Source organism: Eriocheir sinensis, chromosome 17 (genome assembly GCF_024679095.1).
Source record: "Eriocheir sinensis breed Jianghai 21 chromosome 17, ASM2467909v1, whole genome shotgun sequence".
Classification (NCBI taxonomy): Eukaryota; Metazoa; Arthropoda; class Malacostraca; order Decapoda; family Varunidae; genus Eriocheir; species Eriocheir sinensis.
Window position 1 is genome coordinate 12,559,981 of NC_066525.1, and position 27,395 is coordinate 12,587,375.

At 43.7% G+C, this 27,395-nt stretch overlaps 3 protein-coding genes across 7 annotated transcripts in view; 1 reads left to right on the forward strand and 2 right to left on the reverse strand.

Moving 5' to 3' along the window:
• LOC126999951 (outer dynein arm-docking complex subunit 4-like) overlaps window positions 1–15,178 on the reverse strand; it is a 70,915-nt gene extending 55,737 nt beyond the window's left edge. Inside the window, exons 1-2 of one of the 3 annotated variants that reach the window (XM_050863138.1) lie at window positions 13,395–15,178; window positions 11,914–12,118 (exon numbers count right to left, since the gene is read on the reverse strand). In XM_050863138.1, coding sequence (XP_050719095.1) covers window positions 11,914–12,118; window positions 13,395–13,672 — 483 coding nt within the window. In that variant the 5' untranslated portion in view covers window positions 13,673–15,178. The remainder of the gene's footprint in view (window positions 1–11,913; window positions 12,119–13,394) is intronic. The other 2 variants (XM_050863139.1, XM_050863140.1) reach the window with 2 other exon arrangements.
• Window positions 15,179–17,851: 2,673 nt separating this feature from the next.
• Window positions 17,852–26,754, reverse strand: LOC126999956 (RNA polymerase-associated protein CTR9 homolog). 2 transcript variants are annotated; one of them, XM_050863156.1, is made up of 5 exons: window positions 26,060–26,754; window positions 24,964–25,237; window positions 24,759–24,846; window positions 24,342–24,530; window positions 17,852–19,637 (listed from the first exon to the last, which is right to left on the reverse strand). In XM_050863156.1, exons 1-5 carry the CDS (start codon window positions 26,409–26,411, stop codon window positions 19,437–19,439), a joined length of 1,104 nt encoding a protein of 367 aa, XP_050719113.1. In that variant the 5' UTR covers window positions 26,412–26,754; the 3' UTR covers window positions 17,852–19,436. The 2 variants fall into 2 exon arrangements, with proteins under 2 accessions (XP_050719113.1, XP_050719114.1); XM_050863157.1 differs by lacking the exon at window positions 17,852–19,637 and having other exon boundaries at window positions 23,739–24,530.
• LOC126999953 (inhibitor of Bruton tyrosine kinase-like) overlaps window positions 24,404–27,395 on the forward strand; it is a 36,190-nt gene continuing 33,198 nt past the window's right edge. For both annotated transcript variants that reach the window (XM_050863141.1, XM_050863142.1), the window contains exon 1: window positions 24,404–24,564. The gene's annotated coding sequence lies outside the window, so the exon portion shown is untranslated. The remainder of the gene's footprint in view (window positions 24,565–27,395) is intronic.

The window sequence follows — 27,395 nt, forward strand, 5'->3', positions numbered from 1 at the left end:
GGCCCCAGCCCGTTATGGCGCAGACAAGTGTTTATAGTGGCGCCATCTTGCTTGGCTCATGCTGTGCCCCGGAGCTCATCTTTGATCCTTATTTTAGAGAGAGAATCTAAAGTCCGGGTTTATAGGTGGTCTTTAGGACAGCATGTGGGTACCACTCGGCGGTGACTGAAGAATCCCAGCTTGTTGCGGCAGGCGGGACACAAACCTACGTCCACCTGGACGCCGGTCCAGGACGCTAAACACTCAGCCACCGCCTCCCCCTTTATGTATCTTAATGTATCTTAAGGTTTCGTTAAAACATTTACGTATAAATGAATACTGTACTAAACGAGTTCGTACAAAATACTGCACTAATGCATACGTGCACTGGCCACATATCAAACAAGTATATTATTGCAATAATCATAATTCATTTAGTAAAAGATAATTAATCTTACGTGTGTGTGCGTGTCCGTGGGTGGGTGGTTGTGTATGTGTGTGTGTGTGTGTGTGTGTGCTACTGTATGTAGTGCTGCACGTTTGATGATCACGTTTCTGCAAAGACACGAAAATCGTTAAACTTCGTGGATTCGAGAAAATGGCTGCGGTGGTTGTGCTCGTTTATCATCGTGGCGAAAGCAATGAAATACACAAGACTTTCGTGAACGCAAACTGAATCCTTACCGCGTGGATACAACGCACTGCTTACTTCACCAAGAGCACCAATTCAGCTTACCAAAAAGCTCATGGTTTGGGCACGATCCCCCTCGAACCCCCTTCGGTACCCACTAGCCACTGGAAGTTCTCGTGGCCTGTACCGGACCACCTCCTAGCCGTCCCCGGTACCCATTGAAGCACGTTTGGTCTCCTCTCAAAGCACAGGCGGTTATCCCATAAGTCCGCCCTAAGTCATTACTCTGGCAGTTTTTATCACACGTTTCCTGAGCTTGATTTGGTTGTTTTTGGCTCATGTAACCCTTTTCCACCAATTCTTATGAAAATTGCGATGGCATTTCATGCGTGATTCTGCTTACAAACTGACATAAAGAAAATACGCATAGAAAACATAACCTTCTTGGCGGAGGTAAATAAATACCTTCGCAATTACTTCGCCAAGGGGCGTATTTTTTCGGTGCGGATCGTTTGTTTGTTTGTCTGTTTATTAACAAAATAACGCAAAACTACCGTTCCAGTTTTAATGAAACTTGGTGGAAAGGGATAACATAGGCCAAGAAGGAACCCACTAAATACTGGGATTTATCCAGTAAAGATTAAGTGAATGAGGACGAATGAATAATAAAAAATTGAATCGATCTATGAGTTAGGGCGGCCTTTTGGAGAACCCCGACTCTTTTTTAGAGTAGACCATGAGGGCATCCAGCGGGTACCCGAGGAGGAAAGGACATGGCCCGCCCTCGACCATGAGTTTTGGGTAAGCAGAACTGGCGCCGTGGAACACTAATGTCTTTAGCGAAGGTCTGTGTTCTCCTAACGCTCTTGTTTCCTCGTAAATATATTTTTTGTGTGTTGCGAAAATTTTACTTCATATGAACTAAGCATTTGAAATAATGAATCAATGTGGATGAAGAGGTGAATTTTTTTTATACAAGGGTGCTTGTTCCAATCATTCAAAATTACTTTTTCTTCTTAAGCAATCTAAAAAGAAATCAATTTATAAACCCAGCATGATGGAGACATTCTAGGCCGTTAAAAATACCTTACTGCAAATTCTAACTCGTGACGTGTGAAAAAAACAGTTAAATGTATGATCGGAAGGACGCTGACCCCCAACAGCGAACCTTCAACAGAGAGAGAGAGAGAGAGAGAGAGAGAGAGAGAGAGAGAGAGAGAGAGAGAGAGAGAGAGAGAGAGAGAGAGAGAGAGAGAGAGAGAGAGAGAGAGAGAGAGAGAGAGAGAGAGAGAGAGAGAGAGAGAGAGAGAGAGAGAGAGAGAGAGAGCAATAATATCTGCTCGAACATGCAAACTCAGGGTTGTGAAATGTGTTGCTTATACACGTACATAGAAAAAAAACTAAGTAATAATTTTTATGATGATGATGCTCCCGAGAAAGTAGGTGAGCCGGAAATCCCTGCCTCGCTAGCACTGCGAAAGTTGACCAAAATATGAAGAAAAAAAATTGTTGGGGCTACGTACCAGACATGCGATATAGGTGGACACGCAACCCACGCATCTACACACACACACACACACACACACACACACACACACACAGGGTCGCGTGTCTGCCCATCCTGACCCGCGGCTTGGCACGGTTTTCCCGTCACCGAATGTCACTCTAAAAGAAAACTATCTTCGTGCCTCGGATAATTTACGGCTTGACCTCTGCCCACTTAGACCTTTCTCCCTGCCTTCCTCCCGACCTTACTCCTTCCTCGCTACCTCCCATTCGAATCATCGGTCTCCCCCACAGATAAACAGGTTATTAATTCCAGTACAACCTTTTTTCTATGGCAGAATATTCAGTTTTGACATGGAGTACAATTTATTTTCTCCAGTAGCAGTTATGTCATGGGTTGAAGTGACCATCAGTGTGCAGTTTGCTGAAGAGGCGACTGACGAGGATGTTTCGAAGATGTGAACTCGTGTTAGTAATTGTTTGATGTTTATCTGAGTCGTCTCTCTTTAGTGAGTGATGCCTTTCTTTCATGTGAGCGCAATCATTATTCTTCATCTTGATTCATTAATGTTTTTTTGTTTTCTCACATCGCCGTTCTAGAAGCAGTCAGCGTGTTCTGAGGGACTGGCTGATGTGAATATCCTCCTCTTGCGTGGTCATGTGAGGCACAATACAGCACCTTAAATGGTCATCAATTAAAGACTGTTGTGTATATATGTAGCCTTTTACATTGGTCTGTTGTGAAAACATGTTTTGAAGCTGATCCTTTGGCTGCGGTAAACTTCCCCGCCGCGGGCTCTCATGTCTTCCAGTCACGATTGGTGGAGACAAAAATATTTCCGTCCTAGCCTGAGCCGCAGTCTGGTGCAGATGCTGCCCTCTGATCACGCGATTGTCACCTGACGGAGCATTATTCTATATTCCACACCAGTATTTAGCATGTCACGGGACATTACGCGTCGTCCATTCCATCAATCAGCCCAACTAATGGGTATCGTGAGGCAGCGTCTGTCTGGCGGCTGCAGCCTCTCGCGTGACGCAGCGGGGCCTCGCATGTCCTGTGTTTGGATGGCCCCGGCCCCGCCCAGAGGCACCAATGACCCGCCCTCCCTTCCCTGCCTCCTGCCAGATATTGTGGCGGCTTCCCTTATCACACACGGCCCCCTGCACACACACAGAGGCCTTGTTCATGTATCTGCATTAGCATTTCAAAGTAATGTTCTTTTTTCCTTTCTTCTTGCACCCAGCTCTGCATCTTCCAACAGCTGATGTGTCAAATACATTCCCGCTTCCCCCAACACTCTAAAAACGTTTTTGCTACATCGCGGACCTCTTTACCCTCCCATAATAATTATTGTTGCTCTCCTCAGCAGCTGAAAGTGCCACGTCCCTGTGTTGCTCACCTATGCCAGAGTCAACATACACCTCTCCGCACCTTCCCTCCAATTTAACATCGCGTGTCTTCAAGCGCCATGACTTTCCTGTTTATCTCTTGCTGGGTGATGAAAAACAGTTGGCCATGTTTCTCATACACTCTCATTGAGTAAAAAAGAAAATTACATTGAAAACAGAGACGCTCCTTCGGCGCGCAGTAAATGCTGCTGTAGGATTACAATAACATCTATTCACCATGACTTGTTTATAACTTCCTGATACAGAAGTGGCAAGCATACCAATAGTCTCTGCAAGTCTTTTTGCATTATCCCTTTCGGCATCTTCCTCTACTTTATTTGCAAGAGTAACATTATTACTGCTTTACTTTTGTTAGATCTCTTGGTCTATTTCCTTTACCATTCAGAAGTAACAGAAAGAATAGAAAGAAAACTCTGAACCCACAAGAGTGAGTTCGAATCTATGCCAGAGAGTTGATGTATGTACATATCTGGCTTAGCTGTTCTAACCCGCTTAGCTTTACATTCTTTTTAATTAGCCATGAGCTGACTCTGTGGGAAAGCACATGAAAATACTGCAAACCGAGTAATACATTTTATTTTGTTCCAGGGTGAGGGTTAATAGTTCTTACATCTTCCCATGTCTACCAAATTAAGTGGCAGAGTGCTGCGTGCAGCGCGTGTTCCCTCCTACACTGTGAATGCACTCACACACTTCGTTCCCTGCTTCGCCCCGGATGAATCAGTTTTTATTTTTCACCGTGACCTTGGCGGCGTCTGAAGGTCATCCTGAAGATCACTTGAGGTCAGGCACGAGCTCATGTCAGGCGGAGGAGAGTTTGAAAAGGTGGATGGTGAGGTTTATTGATCCTGCTGCCGTGCCTGAGCGACTTCCTGACCAGGGTAATTGTGTTTGCATGACCAACGTTGTTTCCTTCGTCCTCACGTGTTCACAGCTTCACTGTGCAAACTGCACTGTAGTAAGAGACACGCGCACCTTCATCTTTTTATGCAAAAAGTCGCTGTGGTATGCAGGCCAAGAACTACTGTAATTTGGCAGAAATTACGGATTAATTGTTCACAGAATGTGGCAATTTTCTTCATACTTAACATGTTTATGGCACCTCCTGAATAACAGTAAAGGTGAAGGTAAAGTTGGGGAAAACGCTACAGCTGCGCGTTGCGTCGGCGCTAATTTTTGTCACCTCAGTCCCTGGGTCGGTTGTGGGTAAGAACCCATTACCCCGGGACACAAGGCCAGTGTAGCACCGGTGTTGCCGCAATAATACCTTCCACAGGTTTCCACATATCCATTTATCGACTACCCCGAAGTAGGTGGATGAATAGCTAGGCGGGCTGCAGGCTGACTGCCAAGGCCGGAATCGAACCCGGGCCCGCGAATTCGTAGCTGAACCTGCTAACCAGACAGATTTTTCCCTCTCCTCATGTCCCAAGAATCAGCTGTCTTCTAGGTGGCGCTGCTGGCGGCCTCAAACCAGCGACAGTGCAGAGTGATCTCCTTATTTGCTGACATTGTTTTGGTAGATGCTTCAAGGTTACCTCTTTCTTTTATGGAGCTGAGTAATACTTTTCGTTCCTTATTATTCACTGTGTCGAGAGATACCCTTATTATTCTCAATGTCTCTTTAAACTGATATCGGTTTAAGGACAATAATATTTCAACACAGAAAAATCAACTCGCGGGTTTTGCAGGAAATGAGAGTGGGGGACCGGCAGGAAGGTTGATTTTGATAAGATGGGTCACGGCAGCCATGTCTCCTTGGGTTAGTCCCCCACCGCGAGCTCTTGGTCAAAGCTGACGGAGGCGAGCACACGTATTCCTCAAAAATCAGTTTCAGTAATCCGTCCGTCCATCATTAGCAGACGTGTTGCGTGCAATGTGAGACAGGAAATCGCCGGTAACAAGCAATGATGATAATGATGATAATAACTGTAATAACGGTAATAGTAATGATGACGATGATGATGATAATAATAATAATAATAATAATAATAATAATAATAATAATAATAATAATAATGATAATAGCAGTCATTAGCGCAGCCGAGGAAGGGGCGCATCACCCTCGCATATACAGTTTATTTTCCCTTTCTGTATCGACTCAGACCCTTTCTTCACCTTCACCGCTTTTCCTCGCTCTCCCTCTCTTCCTTCTCCTCTTTTACCGCTCTCCTGCACGCGTATATTTCTTCCTTGTTGTATAAATAAAGGGAGTATTTTCGTTATGCCCGCCCCGCCTCGCACCCCGGCCAGGCTCCCTTCCCGCTATTCTCCCAGTTATCGAGCGGTGGTCATCCCGGCGCTGGGCTGCGTGACCTCTCCGTGGGTGTAGCGTAATTACGGGCCACGAATATTACAATCCAGGCCCGAGGGAGACTTTTCTTTCTTTTCCTTCAAATAACAGCACCTCCTGACCGCCGTGAGAGATTGCTTTTTTAGGGGATTTGAGTTTTCTTTTTCTTTATCGTCATCGTTTTCGTCTCCGTGTTCTTCATTTTCGTTTTCTTTTTCGTTTTATTCTTCGTTTTCGTCTTTGTTTTTGTCTTCTTTTTCCTTTTCTATTTCTTCTTCTTTCTCTTTTTTTCTTCTCGGTCTTCTGCTTGTCTTGTTCTTCTTTCTCCCTCTTCTTCTTCCTCTTCTTCTTCTTCATCGTCGTCGTCGTCGTCGTCGTCGTTGTCTTCGTCTTCTTCTTTTTCTTCTTTTTTTCTTCTTCTTCTTCTTCTTTTTCCACCTCCTCCACCTTTTCCTTCTTCGTTATATTGTTAAGTGACGTGATATTACAAAGGAAGGATATATCGATTGCCATTTGTCCTTATTTTTGGGTTTACTTTACTTTCCCTCGCTTCGGCAGCTAAAAATACTGGATCCAAATAATTTCCAAGGGACGGTCGTTTTGTGAGTTGGGTATTTTTAACGTTAATTAGGACGTTAGATAAGGAAGGAGTATATATCGATTTTGATTTGTATATAATTACTTTTTTAGATCAGTCTCAAAAGTTTCGATAGCAGTGTGGGTTCAAATTCTTTCCTGGAGCCTATTTGTAGCATATTCTAATAGGCCCGTTTTGGGGAGGAAGGGTTGAGACTAGGAGTTCCTGCCTTGCCTCACATGTAGCTCCCAGCACTAATAAGAAGAGCGCGTTACCAGCCACAGAACTGCATTTTTTCCTTAATTAGCATCCTCATTAAAAGTCTGATCCACCCAAACACTCATCCTTGCCCCACAACACGACCCCGACATTAACATCCTCATTCTTTCCCATTTGCATCATTCAGTCCGCAACTCGAGATATTTCCGCCTTATTTACCACACTTTGTATCTCCAGGTGTGACGTCCGACCTAAGTCTTAATTAACTGAAGCCGAGCACCCCTTCCTTCCTTCCTTCCTACGTTCCTCCCTCCCCGCCGCCTGCCGTGATTCACCTCTCCCGGCGTATCTCTATAATCCTCTCTCCCCTTGTAATCATGGCTATAACAGGGTCAAGGCGACGACCCCAGAAGCCGGAACAGGCAGATGATTCCCGCCCTGGATGTTACCTGTGGCTATGACCGTGAAAAAGTGTCCATACGCCGCGGGATTAGCCGTGATTAAAGTAGTATTTGATGAGCCAACTTGCCCCGTTATTCTCGTTGGCCGCGCGGGTGTGTCTGGCAGCGGGAGGCAGAGAGAAAGACTAGGGCAGAGGAGTGAGTGAGGGACTACCAGAGACTCGACTAGATGTGATGAATCGGCTAATAAAAGGATAGAAATCTTAATAGGAAGGTGATATACGATCTTTACAAAGAGAATAACGTCATGAAGTCGACTTTATGTGATGGGCTAATAAAAGGATCATGAACTCGGCTTTATGTGATGAATCAGTTAATAAATGGATGAGACAAACGGAAAAGTGATACACGATATTTACATAAAGAATAAGGTCATGAATGGATATAGGGAATAATGGAAGGGTTCTACACAAGAAAATGGAGGTATACGTACACGAAAATATGTGGAGAAATGGTAAAAATACCAAATAACTCATAATTAGGAAAGACAAGAATAATAAACGAGAAGAAAATAAATAGAAATCTGTGTGAAGGGAAGACGAGTTGATAATATTGCAAAACTGACAGTAAATAGAAATTGATAGAAAGGTAGATAAACAGACAGGAGTTAAGAAGCAAACACAACTGCTATATTAAAACTTATATGTAGGTGGATGTGTATATGAGAAATAGAGGTGAGTGAATGACTTTGCTTTGTGGTAGATGATCGGCCTGGTGACTAAGCAGAGCAAAAAGTTATCCTCCTCGAACTTCGTGTAGTTGATGAAATAGTGAATAATCGACAGCGGCAGCACAACCACCACGTTTTCATTTTCTTCCACATCACATCGCGCGCCGAGGTTTTCAACGCTTTCATAACCACCAGTGATAGAAAAGATGAAGTCCGGTGTGATCGTTAATTTTTCACCAAGACTGAAATAGAAAGCTGCCTGTAGGTTCACCGGGCCACTGGTGGTCATTGGTAATTAATGATCTTAACAGTATATTGTAAATTATAAAACCAAAAGGAAAGACATGTAAGCATCCTCTGAAAGCAATGGGCATCTATATAACTGAGAAACGAGTCCCTTTTGCAACTTCTCTTGTCTTTTCAATAGGGCAATACAGTAAGTTACGGGTACTTACTTCTTTGCGTTTCTTTTTCATGTTACCCTTGATCTGCATTCTCAAATAAACATATAAAAAAGACCGCCACTGTCCCAACATAGATTATCGGCTAATAAAAAGATAGAATGCTTAATAGGGAGGTGATACACGATCTTTGGTGTTACTCCACGTCGCCCACAAGTATCTACGTTCCTCCGTGTGCCTCAGACCCACAGCGAAACATTAAACGGCCCACCAACCCCACTTTCCTTGCCTCTCCCAAAAAACGTCTCAAACAGCCGTATGCAGACTGAAAGAACGTGACATCAAAGAGAGTGATCTGCATATATTACGTCATCAAACACAAGCAAAAAAGGTAGCCACGAAAAGAAGCCCTACACATGGTGCACTAAACTGGCAAAATAAGACAAACTACAAAAGCAACAAATAGCCACTCATGTAATGGTGAAAAGTTGACGAGGGACACACACACTTGCTCACCTCACTGGAAGACAGACACGTGGACACAGATGGAACACAGACAGACAGACAGACAGATAGCCAGTGCCCGCAAATAGGAGAAACCCGTTGCCAGGTTTCTTTACACACACATCACTCTTACACACAAGACGTATGTACAAGGCCATGTTGTGACCCGCCAGCTTCGTGTCTCTTTCCTGCCGGATCAACAGACATGCATGCAAAAGGAGAACATATATATAACAGTAAAGACATATTTATGCATAAGCGAGGTTAACACGAATCAGCAAGAATTTTTTAATCAGATTGCAAAAGAGATCAATAGCAAAGCAGCAGACGGCGTAGCAAGGCTCAGAAGCGAAGAATGAGCCGGCTTTTAACATTTATATTATATGACACGATATTGGGGATTAGTTCCTGCACACAAGTCGATTTAGGATTTATTGCATGATCAAATTCGCACGGCACGGCAGTGATATGTCAGGGATGGATTCTTTTTTTTTTCTTTTTTTCAATAATCTATATTCCTCTATATTCTAATACGCTTTAACCCACCACGGAAATAGCTGAGAAGGTAAATGTTTTCGATCACCTTACTTTACAATAGCGTCTTCACGTGTTGGAGAATAGTTAAATGCAGTTTTGAGAAAAGATGATCAAATGCTAAAAAGATAAACTCTAATACCATGAAAGCCTTAAGAGTAAGCCCACATGTAACAATATTCAAAAGTCAGGTGGTGACGGCAGTGGTGGTGGCAGTGATGGTAGTGGTGGTGGAGGTGGTGGCGCTGGGAAAGTAGTAGTGGTGGTGGTGGTGGTGGTGGTAAGGAAGTAGTGGTGGGTGTGGGCGCGAGTGTGGTCCTGGTGGTGTAATGACTAGTGTTTGAGATGGTTATTGTGATTGTGGTTGTGGTGGTGATGGTGGTGGTAGGGGTGTAGTAGTAGTGGCACTGATGGCGGTGGGAGTGGTGTGGGGGGTGGAGAGTGGTGGTGGTGGTGGTGGCTATAAACTAACTAAAGGAGGAGGTAAAACGATACAGTGGAGAGAAGACGACTGTGAGGGAGGCGAAAGTGCAAGGTAAAAGGTGAGGCCTTATACTAAAAGGAAGGGAAGGCGGTGCTGGTGTGTGTGTGTGTGTGTGTGTGTGTGTGTGTGTGTGTGTGTGTGTGTGTGTGTGTGTGTGTGTGTGTGTGTTTCATAAATAAGTGTGTGTGATGCATCTAGTGAATAATGACTGATGGATTGATCTGTATTTATGAAGTAATTTTGATAAACTTTTTCATTGATTTTCTTTTTTTAAATAAGAAGGTTTGTTTTAGGTGTTCACAAGAATCATATGTATGATGTATGATGCACAATCAGTGGCTATGATGTTCAATTATTAGAGTGATCTTTCTTGACGGTGTGTGAGCTACTTGGATGCAGTATAACTTACAAGTATTGAGTGCAGACAGGTAAAGAGGTGATGACTGAAGGTGATTATTATGGTAAGAGGATGCATGTGACGTAACAAAAGTGAGTTCGGAAATCAAAAGCTTAGTGGCGGTGATAGTAGTGGAGGAGGTGTTAGTCGTGTTACAGGTGGTGGTGATGGTGACGGTGACGGCGGGAAAGATGGAGCATATTTGTGCAACATCAGTCCGTCCTTTAGGTAGGTAAAGGTATGAAGAGGACACTTTTTACTGCGCATGTAGTGTATCAGGCGTGTGTTCGTGTTGCGGGGGGACAGAGTGAGCATAGAGGGAGGAAAATGGGAAGGCTCTGTCCGTGGGCTGTGCTGAGGCAGGAGAGAAGAACCAGATAGAGACCAACGAAGAGGTTTTGTTGGTATTCAGGTCTTTTGCTGAATTAGGTATGAGTAAAGATTTATGATGACATTATTTAACATATCATTGTTTAACACAGAGAAGACATTATTTAAGGCTGTCATTGTTAAGGCATATAAAGGAACGCAAAACTATTCACAAGTTTGCTGGTTATGCCGGTGGTGCAAGCGCCAAACACGTTTTACTTTGTCAGTTTACGATTTCTTGTTGTCCTTAGCATCAAGAATTTAGGCAGGGTCGAGGTGGCTATTCATATGAGGCAGCACACTAGCACTCAGTAGCTGCATATGAACTAGTCAGGTCTGTGTTGGGTTTGTGTTTAGCTGTACAGTTTTCAGTTCTTGAGACCAACCACCAATAGTCAGTAGGGCATCCGAAGCTTAAGCCAATGGTTCTCAGCTACATTTACCGGAAGAATAACAAACCGCGTCCTCATAATACCATAATATTCAGCAACGAACTCTTCCGTGGCTCATTATATATTCAACCACTGAAAACGTAACAAAGTGGCAAACGCTAAACCGAATTTCGTATTGCCTCATTTTCTTTCTGTTTTGTCACTGCTCTTGAACTTTCTATACTCTTGAGTTGTGGGGGATTTTTTTTTTAAATCTGAGTTCAATCACCAGCGTCACCAAGGTGCGTGACGAGGCATCCCGAACTGACAGCCATTGACTTAAGCCCTTCAGCGTGGTCATTTGTAAATGTTTGTTTGTGCTGGACAAGTTATTATATATAATAAATGTTCTGCTTATTGACATCATCGCACCATTTTTTTTCAACATTTGCATTGGATTCGTGTTAATTGTAGCTAATTATATACTTGAATAATTGTGAACTGTGATAAAACGTATGTAATGAATATTGTTAATGAATGACGTTCATCGTCATTCAAGTGTCATACAACTCACAATTCCCAAAGTAGTTTTATTTCTTTGGGGAATCTGAATGTTTTGAAGAAGTAACGCCATTAGAAATAAGCTGGAGAAGAACCATCGTCTACAAAAGCACAACACTAATCACAAAACTGCTCCGTCTTTTTCTGAGCATGTCAACAAGGGTCTAACCGATACATAGTAATACGAAGGCCACAAAGCCCGTCACCTCCAGGAGGGACGGGCACCTTACCGTGGCAGCGTTTATCGCGCCTCACACAGTAAGAAGTTAGTGCTGAAAGGCAGAGTAACACACACATTACGTGCTGGTGAGGCTGGCGAGCACGGTGCAGCTCTTTGGGTTATAAACACAGTCATGAAAGAAAAACGAACACATCTTAAGGGAACTTGACGTCATTAACAGCATTAAATTTCATGCTCATGAACCTATTCTTCGATGATCAAACACATGTTGTAAAGTCATGATAATCATCCTCCAGAGTAGAACTGCACAGCCTAATGTTATATGACGGAACGTGAGGGGAAAAAATAGAATCACACGTTACCTTGAGGGAGGTCTTGATGTCTTGATCCCCCATGGCCACGGCGGCGGCGCGGTCCTTGTCGCAGTAGATCTCCTCCCGGCCAGGCGCTCCCAGGTGGCCCATCAGCTTCCGCTTCTGCCGCAGCTCCGTCACCACAAACCTGTTCACCATTTTGCCCTTGAGGGTGCGCGCCGAGTCCTCTCCTCCTCCGCCCTCGTCGTTGTTTCTGGTGAGGGCAGCAAGGGGGGGGGGAGGGGGGAGTGAGCGGTGCTTGAGTAATTAAGAAAAGAACGGGTGAGCGATACGTTTATAATGTTAAGGAAGAAGAAAGATTATTATTCGACGATCCCTTGGATCCCGAGCACACACACACACACACACACACACACACACACACACACACACACACACACACACACACACACACACACACCAAGCAAGCAGATAAACACAAACAGCGCAAAACTAGAGAAGAGGTATAAGCGGAGAGGAGTGTATACAAAGTAAGTACATACCAACTATTATGATACATATCTAGCCACGGGAGGGGCCTACAATTATATGGGCAATTACTTTTACAGTCCTACTCTTTTATTATATCCCTCTATTTCTATTATTGTTTTAAGAGTTGGTCACCGTTATAGAAAATAAGTAAGGCTATTATTCTGCTGTTTACAACACCTCGGCTTTGTTGGAGTCTGGACTTTTCCTGTTATCATCTGTTTGAATTACGTCGAGGTACTTTTTTTCTACTCTCTCTCTCTCTCTCTCTCTCTCTCTCTCTCTCTCTCTCTCTCTCTCTCTCTCTCTCTCTCTCTCTCTCTCTCTCTCTCTCTCTCTCTCTCTCTCTCTCTCTCTCTCTCTCTCTCTCTCTCTCTCTCTCTCTCTCTCTCTCTCTCTCTCTCTCTCTCTCTCTCTCTCTCTCTCTCTCTCTCTCTCTCTCTCTCTCTCTCTCTCTCTCTCTCTCTCTCTCTCTCTCTCTCTCTCTCTCTCTCTCTCTCTCTCTCTCTCTCTCTCTCTCTCTCTCTCTCTCTCTCTCTCTCTCTCTCTCTCTCTCTCTCTCTCTCTCTCTCTCTCTCTCTCTCTCTCTCTCTCTCTCTCTCTCTCTCTCTCTCTCTCTCTCTCTCTCTCTCTCTCTCTCTCTCTCTCTCTCTCTCTCTCTCTCTCTCTCTCTCTCTCTCTCTCTCTCTCTCTCTCTCTCTCTCTCTCTCTCTCTCTCTCTCTCTCTCTCTCTCTCTCTCTCTCTCTCTCTCTCTCTCTCTCTCTCTCTCTCTCTCTCTCTCTCTCTCTCTCTCTCTCTCTCTCTCTCTCTCTCTCTCTCTCTCTCTCTCTCTGATCCTGACACTTGGAAGACTAATAGCCCCCGAGAGTCCGTCCTCCCGTTCCTAAAAATCCAGGCTCAGTGTCCTGCGTCTCCGTCCCGACTAACACCACTTTCCCTCTGCCTCTAGCTAACATTGAGACAGACAGACAGACAGACAGAAAAGAGAAAAAGAACTCACCTCGGACGGCCTCCGCTGGACTTGCTGCGTCCTCTTCCTCTTCCCCTGCCTCGCCCGGCACCCTTCCCCATGGTCCCGAGCCCTGCCACTCCACCCTGAGGGAGTTGGGCCTCAGACTTGGCCCTGGGGCGGCGATGGTGGTGGTGGTGGTGGTGGTTGTGGTTATGTTGGTGGTTGTTTTGGTGGTGGTGTTTGTGGTAGTAGTGATGTATGGCATGATGATGGCAATGGTATAGTTTCATGAATGATGTCCGTATTTTTGTGTCCTTATGATTCATTGTTATATCTAGAGGTAATATTTGTGTGTGAGAAGAACAGTAGTGATGATGACATGATTTTAAATGGTATTACGTGTGAATGATGTGTAGCTTCACTCTTAACCTACACAACCTAGTGTTTGTGTTTATGTTGTAGTGTGATTCTGGCAACTGATACAATGGTGTTTGACGGCTGTTAGGTTTTGGTAACAACAGTTTAAGAGAATATATATACCCTAAATTGGAAGTGTGCAATGTCAGTTCATGTAAGTAATGCTCAACATGTATCAGTGCATTTGCTGTTACAGATTGCGATGGTTCTTTCTGTGTTGTTAGGTGTGTGTGTGTGTGTTTGTGTGTGTGTGTGTGTGTGTGTGTGTGTGTGTGTGTGTGTGTGTGTGTGTGTGTGTGTGTGTGTGTGTGTGTGTGTGTGTGTGTGTGTGTGTGTGTGTGTGTGTGTGTGTGTGTGTGTGTGTAATGTACTCTTTTTATAATGTGATATTGTGTTTCTTGTTTCTTGGTATATATATTACGTGTAATGTTATAGGGTCTTCAGCAAGTGTTGAGTATATAATGTTGTGGATTAAAAAAAAAAAAAAAAGAGGTTCGTGATTTGTAGTGTGGGAGATTACGGTAGAAGTATCATAGTAATAGTAAAGGTTCTCCAAAGAGTGATGATGATTTATAGGATGTTCATTGTGTGATGTGTGATGAGCTACAGTGAACGGTGTCAAGTATTTAGGTGTGACGCGGTGTGACGGTGGTCGTGGTGTGGGAGTGGTGTGACGAGTGTTGTTATGGTGTGGTATGACGATGAGAAGTAGGAGTAATCGTGATTTATTTAACGAGTGATATCAAATGATGGCCTACAATGCATGGTGTTATAAATATTGGTGTGGTGGGCCATGGCGTTTGTGGTGATGTGGATGTGTTCGACAGCTTGTGAGTGTGGTGTGGGGTATGGATGGGCGTGTGGTGTTGGGCACGGGAGTAGCGGTGCAAATGACTGAGTAGTAGTAGGAGTACCACAGAACTGCACACAACATGCCACAGACTGAGCAGCGGCGTGAAGGTGGTGCGCCGGGATCTGCAACTCACAGTAACGGTGCCACAGTAGTACCTCGGTGCCAAGACATTCCATTTAGTCACAGTGCTACAACAACGATACATGATTAACAGCTGCATGGATACTGTGCCACATAGAAAAAATTTAACAGTGCAACAAATTATTCATCCCACAGTGGTGCCTAAAGACGATATTTTTAAAAACAGGTCAGTATAGCGTACTGCGTGCTACAAATACTTTACCAATACCGTGCTTAGTACAAATTACAAAACAAGTCGACGCCAGTTGAATTGTTTAGAAGTTCACTCTGAACGATACAACTGGCTCGTCAATTTGTGCATTGCGAAACTTGTAGTTTTCGTCTCCAAGTAGTGACTGTCTTCCGGTGTGCATCAGGGTGTGGAAAAACTATGCATGTTGACTGTCCCACCTGGAAGGGGGCGGCATCCGCGGCAGGCAGCTGACGGATGGCCGTCAGGGGCGCATACATAGTACGTTTGATAATATATATATATATATATATATATATATATATATATATATATATATATATATATATATATATATATATATATATATATATATATATTTGCAATTCAAGCAAATGCTAGCTGTCATGGTTCAGTGTATTTTTAGGTTTATGTAACATCATCTGTACATTTACCCGTGCGCCGCTGTGTCATCGTGATCTCCTCCGTAATGCGAAGACACATTGGCCAATTGCGTCTTCAGTTCTTTAGTACCTTTTTTTTTCGTGTGTATACCTTTAGAATGTCTATAGACACTAAAGTTTAAAAAATTCAGTAATTTTCTGTCATTCATTTAACTGGTTGCTGATGAGAGAAAGACAGACAGACAGACAGACAAGCAGAGAGATAGACAGACAGACAGAAATAACCAGTGTATCAGAATTCATAACAGGATAATCTCTTTGTACCCTTTGACACACAAACACACACACACACACACACACACACACACACACACACACACACACACACACACACACACACACACACACACACACACACACACACACACACACACACACACACACACACACTTTGGCCTCTAAAACGGGTATCACTGACTGAAACTGTACTAATCCAGTAACCTTAACGCTGTCGTCACAAAACGACGTGTCCAACAGTCACCTTGCAATTCAACTTCTCCCTCTCCCCCTCCTTTTCTTTCCATCTCCCTTAGCCCCCTGTCTCCTTTAAGTCGCCTTGCATGACTATGGAAGAGAAATTATCGTTTGTGATAGTCACCCTTTTTCCTGAGCTAAATGAAAACCGGATTATGTGGATATGTCGTGTATTCGGTAACCACTGGAAATTGATTAACATGAAAAGCTGATGATAGCAAAAGGCACGGTTCACTAACTCAACCATCTTTCCTTGGAGGTTATTTGAGACTTATATTTGTAAGATCTTATACATCTTGCACACATCTCATCCAGTGGCTGAATTCCCTAACAACAGAACCTGATGCATGCAAAACCCACGTTCATAATTTCGACTCCTAACCATTATTCTTCTAAGTTACCGAGTATACGTATATGTGTAAGATCTTATACTTTTTGCGCTCACCGTACCCACTAACTGCTTTTTTTACCGTGAATGGCGCGGCCGATAAGTGGATCAGTGAGGGGTAACACTGGCAACAAACACGCCACCTGCATGACCGCAATACTATACGACAGATTCAGTCACACACCTCACTTCTGCGCAGATAAAATTATGATGCACCATTAAGCCACCAGCCTTGTCCTTTCCTGCAGTAAACACTCATGCAGGCCTTACATGTGTGGCCATAATAGTTCGTATAAAACATAGAGGGTCGGTCAGACTTAGAAACAAATGTGGGGAGCACCAAATAACCCTTCAGCGCCTCGCCTCTCCCACCACACACGCTCGGCACAACGCAGGAAGGGGAAGTGTCATGATAAACTCTAATTGAGAGCTCCGAGCTTCGCTGGAACAAGATCAGCAATATGATAGCGTCCACACTGACTGTTCAACTACTATGTATTTTCTTCTTATTTTACCAAAATGAAAATTGTTACCGAGTTTATTAATATTTAGCTGGGAAATATTACTTGAACCTCCGGTCAGCCTTAGGGGGCACCACATCGTCGAAAATAGTATTGAAAGGCGGCCCTGTAATAAGGGAGAGAGCAACCAAGAAACCGTTTTTGAGAAGTGACAGTTAACACGGCGAATGCGATCTGGCAATGTCCCGCGTCCCTGCCCATCCTCTGCTTCCTTAGCCTGTAGGTACTCTTATCGCCTGAACAACATGCACACGAAAAATCTAGCCCAAATTATGTAGCACCCAAGTTGTGACTGGTGGTGGTGGGTTGTTGTTGTTGTTTTTTTACGTGCCACACTATAGCGCTGTTAGGCTTTCTTGAGGGGCCTGGATGGTAGTCAGTCCCGGCCCGTCATGGCGCAGGCAGTGACAGTGACAGTGGCAGTGACAGTGAAACGATGAAATTTACCGTTAACTCCTTACAGTTGATGCTGAACTAATTGGACTGAATGCAAACAGGTCTTTGTGATAAAAGTGAAATGACTGGTACGTTGCTGCTGTATAAATCGATGAGAACGTTTTACAAGCCGCACGGAGCTATAATTTAGGATATACTGATGCATTTGTGTCTCTCCCTTGATAGAGAAACGTTAACTAATGACAGGGAGAACTATTCTGAGGGGACCGTAAGATGAAACCATGCGTGGGTTTTCCCTAGATTTATTTTAACGTTTAAGAAAAAAGCTATATTTGTTGGTAGCATTGGGCACTTTAACACAAATAATTTAACTCTCTCTCTCTCTCTCTCTCTCTCTCTCTCTCTCTCTCTCTCTCTCTCTCTCTCTCTCTCTCTCTCTCTCTCTCTCTCTCTCTCTCTCTCTCTCTCTCTCTCTCTCTCTCTCTCTCTCTCTCTCTCTCTCTCTCTCTCTCTCTCTCTCTCTCTCTCTCTCTCTCTCTCTCTCTCTCTCTCTCTCTCTCTCTCTCTCTCTCTCTCTCTCTCTCTCTCTCTCTCACACACACACACACACACACACACACACACACACTCTCCTCTCTCTCTCTGTCTCTCTCTCTCACACACACACACTCTACACAATGTATCAGTATAAATCTATAATGACGAAAGGCAGCAAGAAAAACGAAATGGCTGCAAAACTACTCATACTAATACTCATACCACTAATACAATACTACTGCAACTGCTACGGCTCTAAATGCTAATAGCCCCACTGTTCCTGCTCTTCCTCCTCCTCCTCTCTCTTCAAAATTTCAGTAAATATTATTGCTCTTTCCCTCCCTCGTTTCTCCTCTACACATGAGTTAGGTATTACTCAGCGCAGTAGGAGTCAGGCACTACTAAGGCATAATCCTCAGCTTTAGTTGCGTTCACATATCGCTCTCAGATCACACTTACTAAATACCCCGTCGAAATGGGTTATTTGGAGATATTTTACAGTTTTTGGTGTTAGATTATACACTGCTTTCAAGTTTTCCCCGTTCAGTTATTTTTACAGCACCAGCAAGAGGCTACACAGCATGCATAGCGTGGACATTAAACATTTTTAGGACACATTACTGTTCATCTGTCTACTGTTTGTAATGCTAAGCTAGAGATGCTCCTCATCATTAAATACCTTTAGATTGAGTGGAGGATTATTGTACTTAGATTATCTGAACACATTGCTTCAATACATTTGTTTGGCAATAATAGTTTACGAGCCTCACCTGCTTAGGCTTGTAAGTTATGCTTTAGCTTGTTAACCAACTACGTGCAGTGCATCGTCTACTCAGGCTCTCAGTCCGTGTGCTTCGTGTGACCCTCTTTGTTATGTCCCTCGTCGACCACAAACGGCTATCAAAAACCCTGACTTAATCATAACCTCGTATCCTCTTTTTCTGTTAATGTATCACAAAATTTATCCCTTTGTCAACCGGGAGCGTTTACAACAAATGCCACTTATATACCTGTTCCAAAACTCATAGGTGCCACGCTCATCAACCACCTGTAGATATATCCCAGGCTCACAATCTTCGCTGAACCACCGTCATCGGTGAGCCTCAGCTTCCTGCGTGGCCTTGACCCTCAGTTCCATCCCTTCCTGGCACTCCTCGCTTCGTGTTTGTAAGTTTTCTTTTACGAAAGCATTTTGTTACTACTATTCTAATCTTAATACAAACAAATACACATTCGTATTATTCCAAGTAATTTATAAAGGAGAATACTATTTCAAATTATCGTTACTTCTAGGGTGGACAAATCTATCTCCTCCCATTTGAGAAATTCTCAGATGCATACTAATCACTAGGAAATTACGGAACATCTCATAGAACGAGGAAAACTATAACCCGTGGTGCGGAATAGTCTTGTAGGCCTTACGAAACAAAAATGTGTGTCTGTGTGTGTGTGTGTGTGTGTGTGTGTGTGTCTGTTGGTGCTTCTGTGCTTTTACCTTGAAGTGTGGACTTGTGAGAGCCGGTGCGGCAACACCGCATGCGAGCACATCAAGGTCCTTCAACAAGACGGTCATGCGAGTATTAACACAGGCAGGTGTGTTGTGTTGTCACCACTGAGCACATCCCTAATAAATCTTGGCAGATTTATTAGACAAATACATATATACATGTATGTTACGTGCATGTGGATCTTCCTTACATATTCATCAACTATTCATACTCAAAATGTTGCTATATAATGTAAGATGAGTTTCGTGTTATTTGTACAGTTGTTTTTTTATTATTTATCTCAGGTGAATGAACAAGTAGACGAGGGTCGCCACCCACCGCCACGCCGGCCATCCAGGGCGGCGGCTCCACTGTGGCGGGCTCCTGCCGCTTCGCCTCCTCCGACAGCTTAGCCTGAATGTCTTCTTCGGTTTCGTTTCGACGCTATGATAAAAGGTAACAGTGAAATACAATATTAATTTAGTGCCCAGGCTGAACATTCCTTTTTTCTCATTACTTAGCTGTTAAGAAAGAAGAGTGAAAAGATTTTTTTTTTTTTTCCCTAAGGAACCCCAGCGCTGGTATTACCCTCGCCACACGAGGTGCACTGGACATAATCAAATGTGGAGAAATATAAATTGAAATTCTTCCATGTAAGATTTGACATGCATGGAGCCAATCCCGTGCTTAACATCCTGGTGTGCGGCCCTCCCTCTCCCCTCCCACCTCACCCCTGCGTGGCTGTGCCGGGACGGCCCCATCAGGATGACAAATCACTCCTGAATTCCCAAGTTAATGACACGTGTTCAAGGAATTCATCGGCGTCCATCAGGGGCTGCTGGGGAGTACTCTCCTATCGTGGTAATATTGTGCAATTTGTTCTCTCTAGTATATCTGGCCATTTAATTTTGTAAGGAACCCCTGATTTTGAGCCGTGAATACTTATTGTATTGACCCGATTTCCGCAGTAATACTTTATAGAGTGTGTAGTGGCTAATCATTTGTGAAGTTATGAGATTATTATTGTCTGATTTCTTCTTAACAAAATTAAATGAATTAGAACACTTCTAAGTGACGTTAAATTGTTTGGTGTTTCAGCACCATACTCTGAATTATTAGATTGGAAGAGGGCCAGAAAATCAATGATAATTATACAATATCCTGATTTATATACGGTGGAAGTATTCCAGCTTATCTAACGGATGGCAATGCCAGTTTTGTGATTTTGCGACGCGTGGAGTCATGCTTCCTCACACTTTACGACGTGTCCCCGAGACCACTGTCCCCGTGGCGGGCACTCACGTTCCAGTTCCGTGAACCCCGCTGACGGACACGCACCCTGGCCTGGGACACTTTCGAGACTTCTCTCCTCCCCCTCCTCCTCCTCCCCCTCCTCCTCCCTTCCCTTCTCGCGTGCTGCTCCCGGGTGAAGCCACACTGCCGGAATAAAGGATTAAGCCGAGCCAAGAATTATTAAGGCGGGTGCGGGAAAGTCATTCATTACAACTTTGCGTGACTTCTCCTCCGTACTCGAAATTAAATCGACTTCCCAGCCTCCGCCGCACGCTTCCTCATTGCATTCGTCACCGAGTCTGAAGCGAGCAAAAGTAGCAAGATAATACAGCCAGTGCGAATACTCGTACCGCTGTTGATAGCAAATCTCCATGGAAGCTAAATTTTGAAGACTTGACAATGTGGGAAACATAATGATTTGACTTATAGAAAGAGAATAGATGAACTCTAGTGACTAAGTAGAGTGTATGTGTGGACGGAGAGGACATACACAATTACTTCAGTATTGATTATTATTTGACTTGAACATAACTTATAATGATAAAATAAAAAGTCCGATAATAAATAGAACAAATAGAATTTTACCAATATACTGTAATCATTAGCTCGCCGATGCTTGGTAGCACTAATTAGAAACGGGTGCGTGTACCCTGGCGAGACGCAGCCGTAATCGTAGCAGGCACTGTTCAGTTCTTACGGATGACTGCTATCAGATGAGGCTGCTGTTCCCTTCAAATTTATGGTCCCGTTGTCTCTGCTGTACACTGAAGAAGGCACGTTTACCAGACATTTGTAAGTTGTCTCGTAGAGTTGTCTTGCATTGTCACCTTGTTTATTATTTAAAAAGCGAGCGGAGGGACGTTTCTCAATATACATATTTCATTTTATAATAATTAAAAGAGGAATAAGAATAAAAATAAGAATAAGAATTAGAAAAATTATAATAATAAATCTGCGGCACTTAAGTGCTCGTTATCGGACACTTGAAGTAATGCCGCGCACACTGTCTAGAGTCTAGACGCAGCCAAGGACAGACAACGCTCTCAACACCTCCACGCCGCGCACGTCCGTCTGGCCTTACCGAGGCACCGGTCACAGCTCTCTCCACGCCCTCCCCGACACACAGGTCTGCCGTCTGAATGAATTTCTTCGTCTGATCTTCCAGGTTTTCTCTTCAGACATTTTTTCATTGGCATGTGATTAATTCTTGTACTACCTTATGTTGCTGTAGAAGACAAAGTATATATATATATATATATATATATATATATATATATATATATATATATATATATATATATATATATATATATATATATATATATATATATATATAAGGCCTTTGATAGGGTCTAGCACAACTCTTTGCGTTCTAAACTACCCTCCTACGGATTATATCCGTCTCTCTGTACCTTTATTTCTACTTTCCTTTCCGGCCGTTATATCTTTTCTGTGGTATACGGTCACTGTTCTTCCCCTAAACCTATAAACAGTGGTGTCCCGCAGGGCTCTGTCCTGTCTCCCTCTCTCTTTCTGTTGTTCATCGATGATCTTTCCAAAACGAACTGTCCTATCCATTCTTACGCCGATGACTCTACTCTACATTACTCAACTACTTTTAATAGATGACCCACCCAACAGAAACTAAACGATTTCCGGCTGGAGGCAGCAGAACGCTTAGCCTCAGCCCTTACTCTTATTTCCGATTGGGGCAAGAAGAACCTGGTGTCCTTCAAGGCCTCAAAAACACAGATTCTCCACCTATCCACTCGACACAATCTTCCAAACAACTATTCCCTATTCTTTGACAACACTCAACTGTCACCTTCTTCAACACTAAACATCCTCAGTCTGTCCTTAACTCAAAATCTCAACTGGAAACTTCATATCTCTTTTCTTACTAAATCAGCTTCCTCGAGGCTGGGCGTTCTGTACCGTCTCCGCCAGTTCTTCTACCCCGCACAGTTGCTATCCATTTACAGGGGCCTTGTCCGTCCTCGTATGGAGTATGCATCTATTGTGTGGGGGGGGCTCCACTCACACAGCTCTCCTGGACAGAGTGGAGTCTAAGGCTCTTCGTCTCATCAGCTCTCCTCCTCTTACTGATAGTCTTCTACCTCTTAAATTCCGCCGCCATGTTGCTTCTCTTTCTATCTTCTATCGATATTTTCACGCTGACTGCTCCTCTGAACATGCTAACTGCATGCCTCCCCTCCTCCCGCGGCCCCGCTGCACTCGACTGTCCACTCTAGCCCATCCCTATACTGTCCAAACCCCTTATGCAAGAGTTAACCAGCATCTTCACTCTTTCATCCCTTACACTGGTAAACTCTGGAACTACCTTCCTTCGTCTGAATTTCCTCCTGCCTATGACTTGTCCTCTTTCAAGAAGAGTGTATCAAGACACCTCTCCATCCAAAATTGACCTCTATTTTGGCTACTCTTATCTATTGTCTGTTGTGGGAGCGGCGATTAGCGAAATTTATATATATATATATATATATATATATATATATATATATATATATATATATATATATATATATATATATATATATATATATATATATATATTTTTTTTTGACCTTGAGCGATCTCTTTTTTTGTAAAAATATATATATATATATATATATATATATATATATATATATATATATATATATATATATATATATATATATATATATATATATATATAAGAATACTTCCCATAATGACAGCATGAAATCATGATACTCATATAAATATTTCATCCGTGGTGCTAAGCATTTTTTCTTAACTCTCTGACCGATGTTTTTTGTTCTCTACCGTTCCTCTGTGTCTCTGATGACGCTTACAATACAGAAAAATTGCCTTGTAACATTCCTTGATTTCTGTCCCGACAATGTTTTGGTTGAGCTAATATCGCTTGAAAGAATTTATTTATTTCCAAAGAACGTTCCCATCTATACCAACTGCTCCCCTCCACACACACACACACACACACACACACTTGCGCGCACACATACACATACACACACACACACACACACACACACACACACTCCCATATACTCCTCCTATAACCATCCCACACACGTCCTATATACACAGCTTTATTCCACTCAGCATCCCGCACACCACGCACACACTTACCCACCAGGCCGTTCGCATAGTCCAGCCCACCCTCGCAATCCCAGTCACACCCATACCAGCCGCCCCCCCACCCCACAAGCACCCAGCGGTACTCTCAAACACGTTCATCGAGCCAAACCCACACACTGATTCTTCAACAGACATCTACGCTTGTCTCTCCCAACCTGAAATCCACACTCAATGTCTGCTAATCATCCTATTAAAGTTTCATATTTATGTCACGGATTGATATTTTATGGCACAAGATTTTTTTCCACTCTTCCCACTCATTCTAATTTTTCATCTCTGTTAAGTTGTTGTTTTCTATTGTTGATATTTCATCAAAAGTATTTTTTTTTTTACTTTATCTGTTTTCTTTCGTCAGCTTCTCGTTGCCTGCAGTTAGTGTTCCCTTAAAAGAAAAAGAAAACTATGATTTTGCATGTATAACCACGCTTCATTCGTCAACTCAAAACTCCCGGACCACTGCCTTGCTGCTCATCCTCATTGGATTCCACTCACGCCTGAGACACTTTAATTAATGGGTCCCTCATCCAGCCACCACATCCATTAGGATAATCTTCCCAATCACTCACCTATTCAATGAGCACAACAATGAGATTCACTCACACACACATCACCGTCACTCACCTAACCGCCTAATGTATCTCAGCCAACAGCACATCCACGCACACATCCACCAGCTTTCACCCATCTACCGCCACCCTCACGTCCACCAACCGGTTCAGCCTTGCCAGCATTCTCAAGGCTCCTTCTGCGAGCGGCGAGGATAGCTTGCAGGGCCCGGTCCTCCACGGGTGGCTTCCTCGGATGGGACGCCGGCGGCGCGGATACCTCCCCGCCTCCCCCGGAGCCAGTCTTGCTTTTGTTGCCCTCCTCGGCGTCGTGCCCCGCGGCCTGATCTCCCGCCTGCCAACGGGACAGTTAAATGTGCTTGGGTTAGGTACGTACATCGCTCATCAATTTATTCAAAAAAAAATATTATCTCTCAACATAAGGGGAAAACTTGGATACTGCATTTTGAGGGAAAGATCAGTCTTGTAAATCTTTTTTTTTTTTTTTTTTTTGTAGTATACCCCACTCTTTGCAATAATAGCTAACCGTTTTCACGGTAAAGCCGAGAATCATTTCACTGACCTCTGAAGGTTTGGCCTTGGCCTTGTCGTCCACGCCTGAGTTTCGTCGCCCTCCCTTACCGGGTGACGTCCTCCCGCTGGAAGGAGACCTGACCAACCGAAATGAAGTACGATTAGAAATTATGTCTGTATCAAATTGGGAAGTGTATGAATGTTGCAACATTTTATGTTAAATTTTGAATAATATAATACAAACGCTTCCGTACTTCCTGCCGGAACGGTCCGGGGAACCCTCCTGCGAGCCGCCCTTTGGCGGGGCCAGTTTGTCGTCGTTTTCCCCGCTCATTTTAGGCTGCTTCGGGCCACCGTCAGACGTTTTTCTACGGGAGGACGGGCTCGTGCCTTTGCTGGGGGTGGCTGGAGTTTGTCTCGTGGAGCTGGCCAGTCGCTTTCCGCTCGCCGGGTGAATCCTGATTTCCACAGAGAGTTTGCCGTCTCCGCTTCCGCTTTCTTTCCGTTTCCTGGGGCCAGAGCTCTCATCTGTCATTGAGGTAAACAGTAATAATAGGTCAACGTGCATCTAAACCGGCGTTTGTAAAGACTTCTTATTAATTTATACGGCGGACTTCTAATGCCATTAATATTTTGAAAGATCAATATAATTTTGCTTTCGGAAAAGTTAAGCAAAATTTGGTAAAGGTAATCGCTAACGTTAAATAGATAACTAATATTCTTTTAATATTTCGCTTTCAATGCAAGAAGCATGTTTTTCATAACCACAGTCATGCACAGGCAGGAGCTTACAGATTATTTCTCCGTAAATCTAGTTTGCGTAATTTGGAAAACTATTAAATCTAATTTCTAGAAACATGACTGAAGAAAAAAAAAATTATTTACCTTTTCCACCTTACATATAATTTGATCGTTAATGCACCATTACTTTAGTGTTGTAAATAGACCTAACAGACAACTGTGTCTTTTGTCTCTTAACTGATAAAAATACAAAAATTCAGGATAAGTTTTGTTACTAAAACAATGAACTTTCATTAAAAAATCATTCCCTTAATCTCGTTAACAGTATTTATCTGTCTGACTTTTTTTCTATTCTTGACAAAGCGGTTACTCTCCCGATAGAATAATGTTACCCAAAGAGACGGGCGAGTGTGGCGATGACAGCCGTCCTTGATATCACTCCCTGCTTCCCTGTAACTGGACTGAGCTGTCTTGGATTCCCTAACCAACTCTCCTTCGCGAGGTCGCCCCGCCCACCCATGAGGTCCCGCCTTTCTTCATGACCCGCCCCCGCCCACCACCCGCCCGCCCGGCTGCCACCCTCGCTCCAATGTATCGCTCAACACCCACCTTTCGCAGTTCCTTCCGTGGCCTTCTTCCTATCGGTTCCTTTCTGTTTTCCCTCTCTGCTGTCCTCATCTTCCCTTGCTTGAGTTTCAGTAGTCTTACTGTCACACTCACCACCACTACCACTGACATTATTACCAGCGCCTCTACCTGCATGTTGTTTCCCTTTCTCTCCTTTATCTTCATCTCTCACGAAAACGTCAGATCCTTGGCGCTTTTCTGGGTTTTTTTCTTCGTGGTTGACCTGACGCCATAGCTCCTGGTCCGGCCTCCTCCCCTCCTGCGCTGCCTCCTCCTCCTCGGCAGGGGCGGGGGACAGCACAATGGCCTCCACCTGGCCCCCCATCCCCCCCATCCTTTTTGACCATAGATCGTTCAGATTCAAGGAGTCAATAGAGCCCAGGCATCGGCCGCCTCACAGGAGCCCTCCAGGTCCCTCCTAAAACATTGTCTCACGCCAATCCATCACTTGATCTGATAAAAGCCACTTTGGGCGGCTTGCACGCAGATGTTTTCATTCACTTTCCAAGACACGTGCATAGATAAAAGATCTCAAGCTCATCAATACTTTTCTTTACGAGATATATTAATAAACGCATGCAATACGTCTGCGCTCATGACGGTGTGTAAGGCCACGCCCACAGCCCACAAAGAGCTATAATGTGAAGAATATCGCGGCGGATACTTCAGTCGATGTTTGTTTGGGTCACCGACCGTGAAAGGTATCCATGGTAACGTCCATAAACAACTCGGTTCAAATTTCAGCCGACAGAGGGCAGCGCAGGGAAATTATTTTAAAGGCCAAGGAAGTGTGATCTCAACCTTCATTACTGACTGAAAATGAAACGTTGTTGTTGGGTATTCTAGGTTGTTTGGAACGCTATTAAAATATAAACATGTATGGGACAGACATATATTTTATAACGTCATCTTTGTATGCGTTTTGTGCTCGACAGTCTAAACAGGTATTTAAAATCTCTTACCGCCATATTAGGTCTTAAAAAGGTAAAATAAGCCTCTACCTTCCGCCTTTCAAAAACAAATACGACCATCGCTCCCTCTAATCAATGTCCGCCTCGCCACTGACTCGGTTCCCTGGCGGTGTCTGTCACGGCGTCAGTTTGGATTGTATTCACTTCAGTTTAAAAATTGACGAATATGTAATGGTCATAGGGTTTCCTGGGTCAGTATTTCCTATATAATTCTCTCTCTCTCTCTCTCTCTCTCTCTCTCTCTCTCTCTCTCTCTCTCTCTCTCTCTCTCTCTCTCTCTCTCTCTCTCTCTCTCTCTCTCTCTCTCTCTCTCTCTCTCTCTCTCTCTCTCTCTCTCTCTCTCTCTC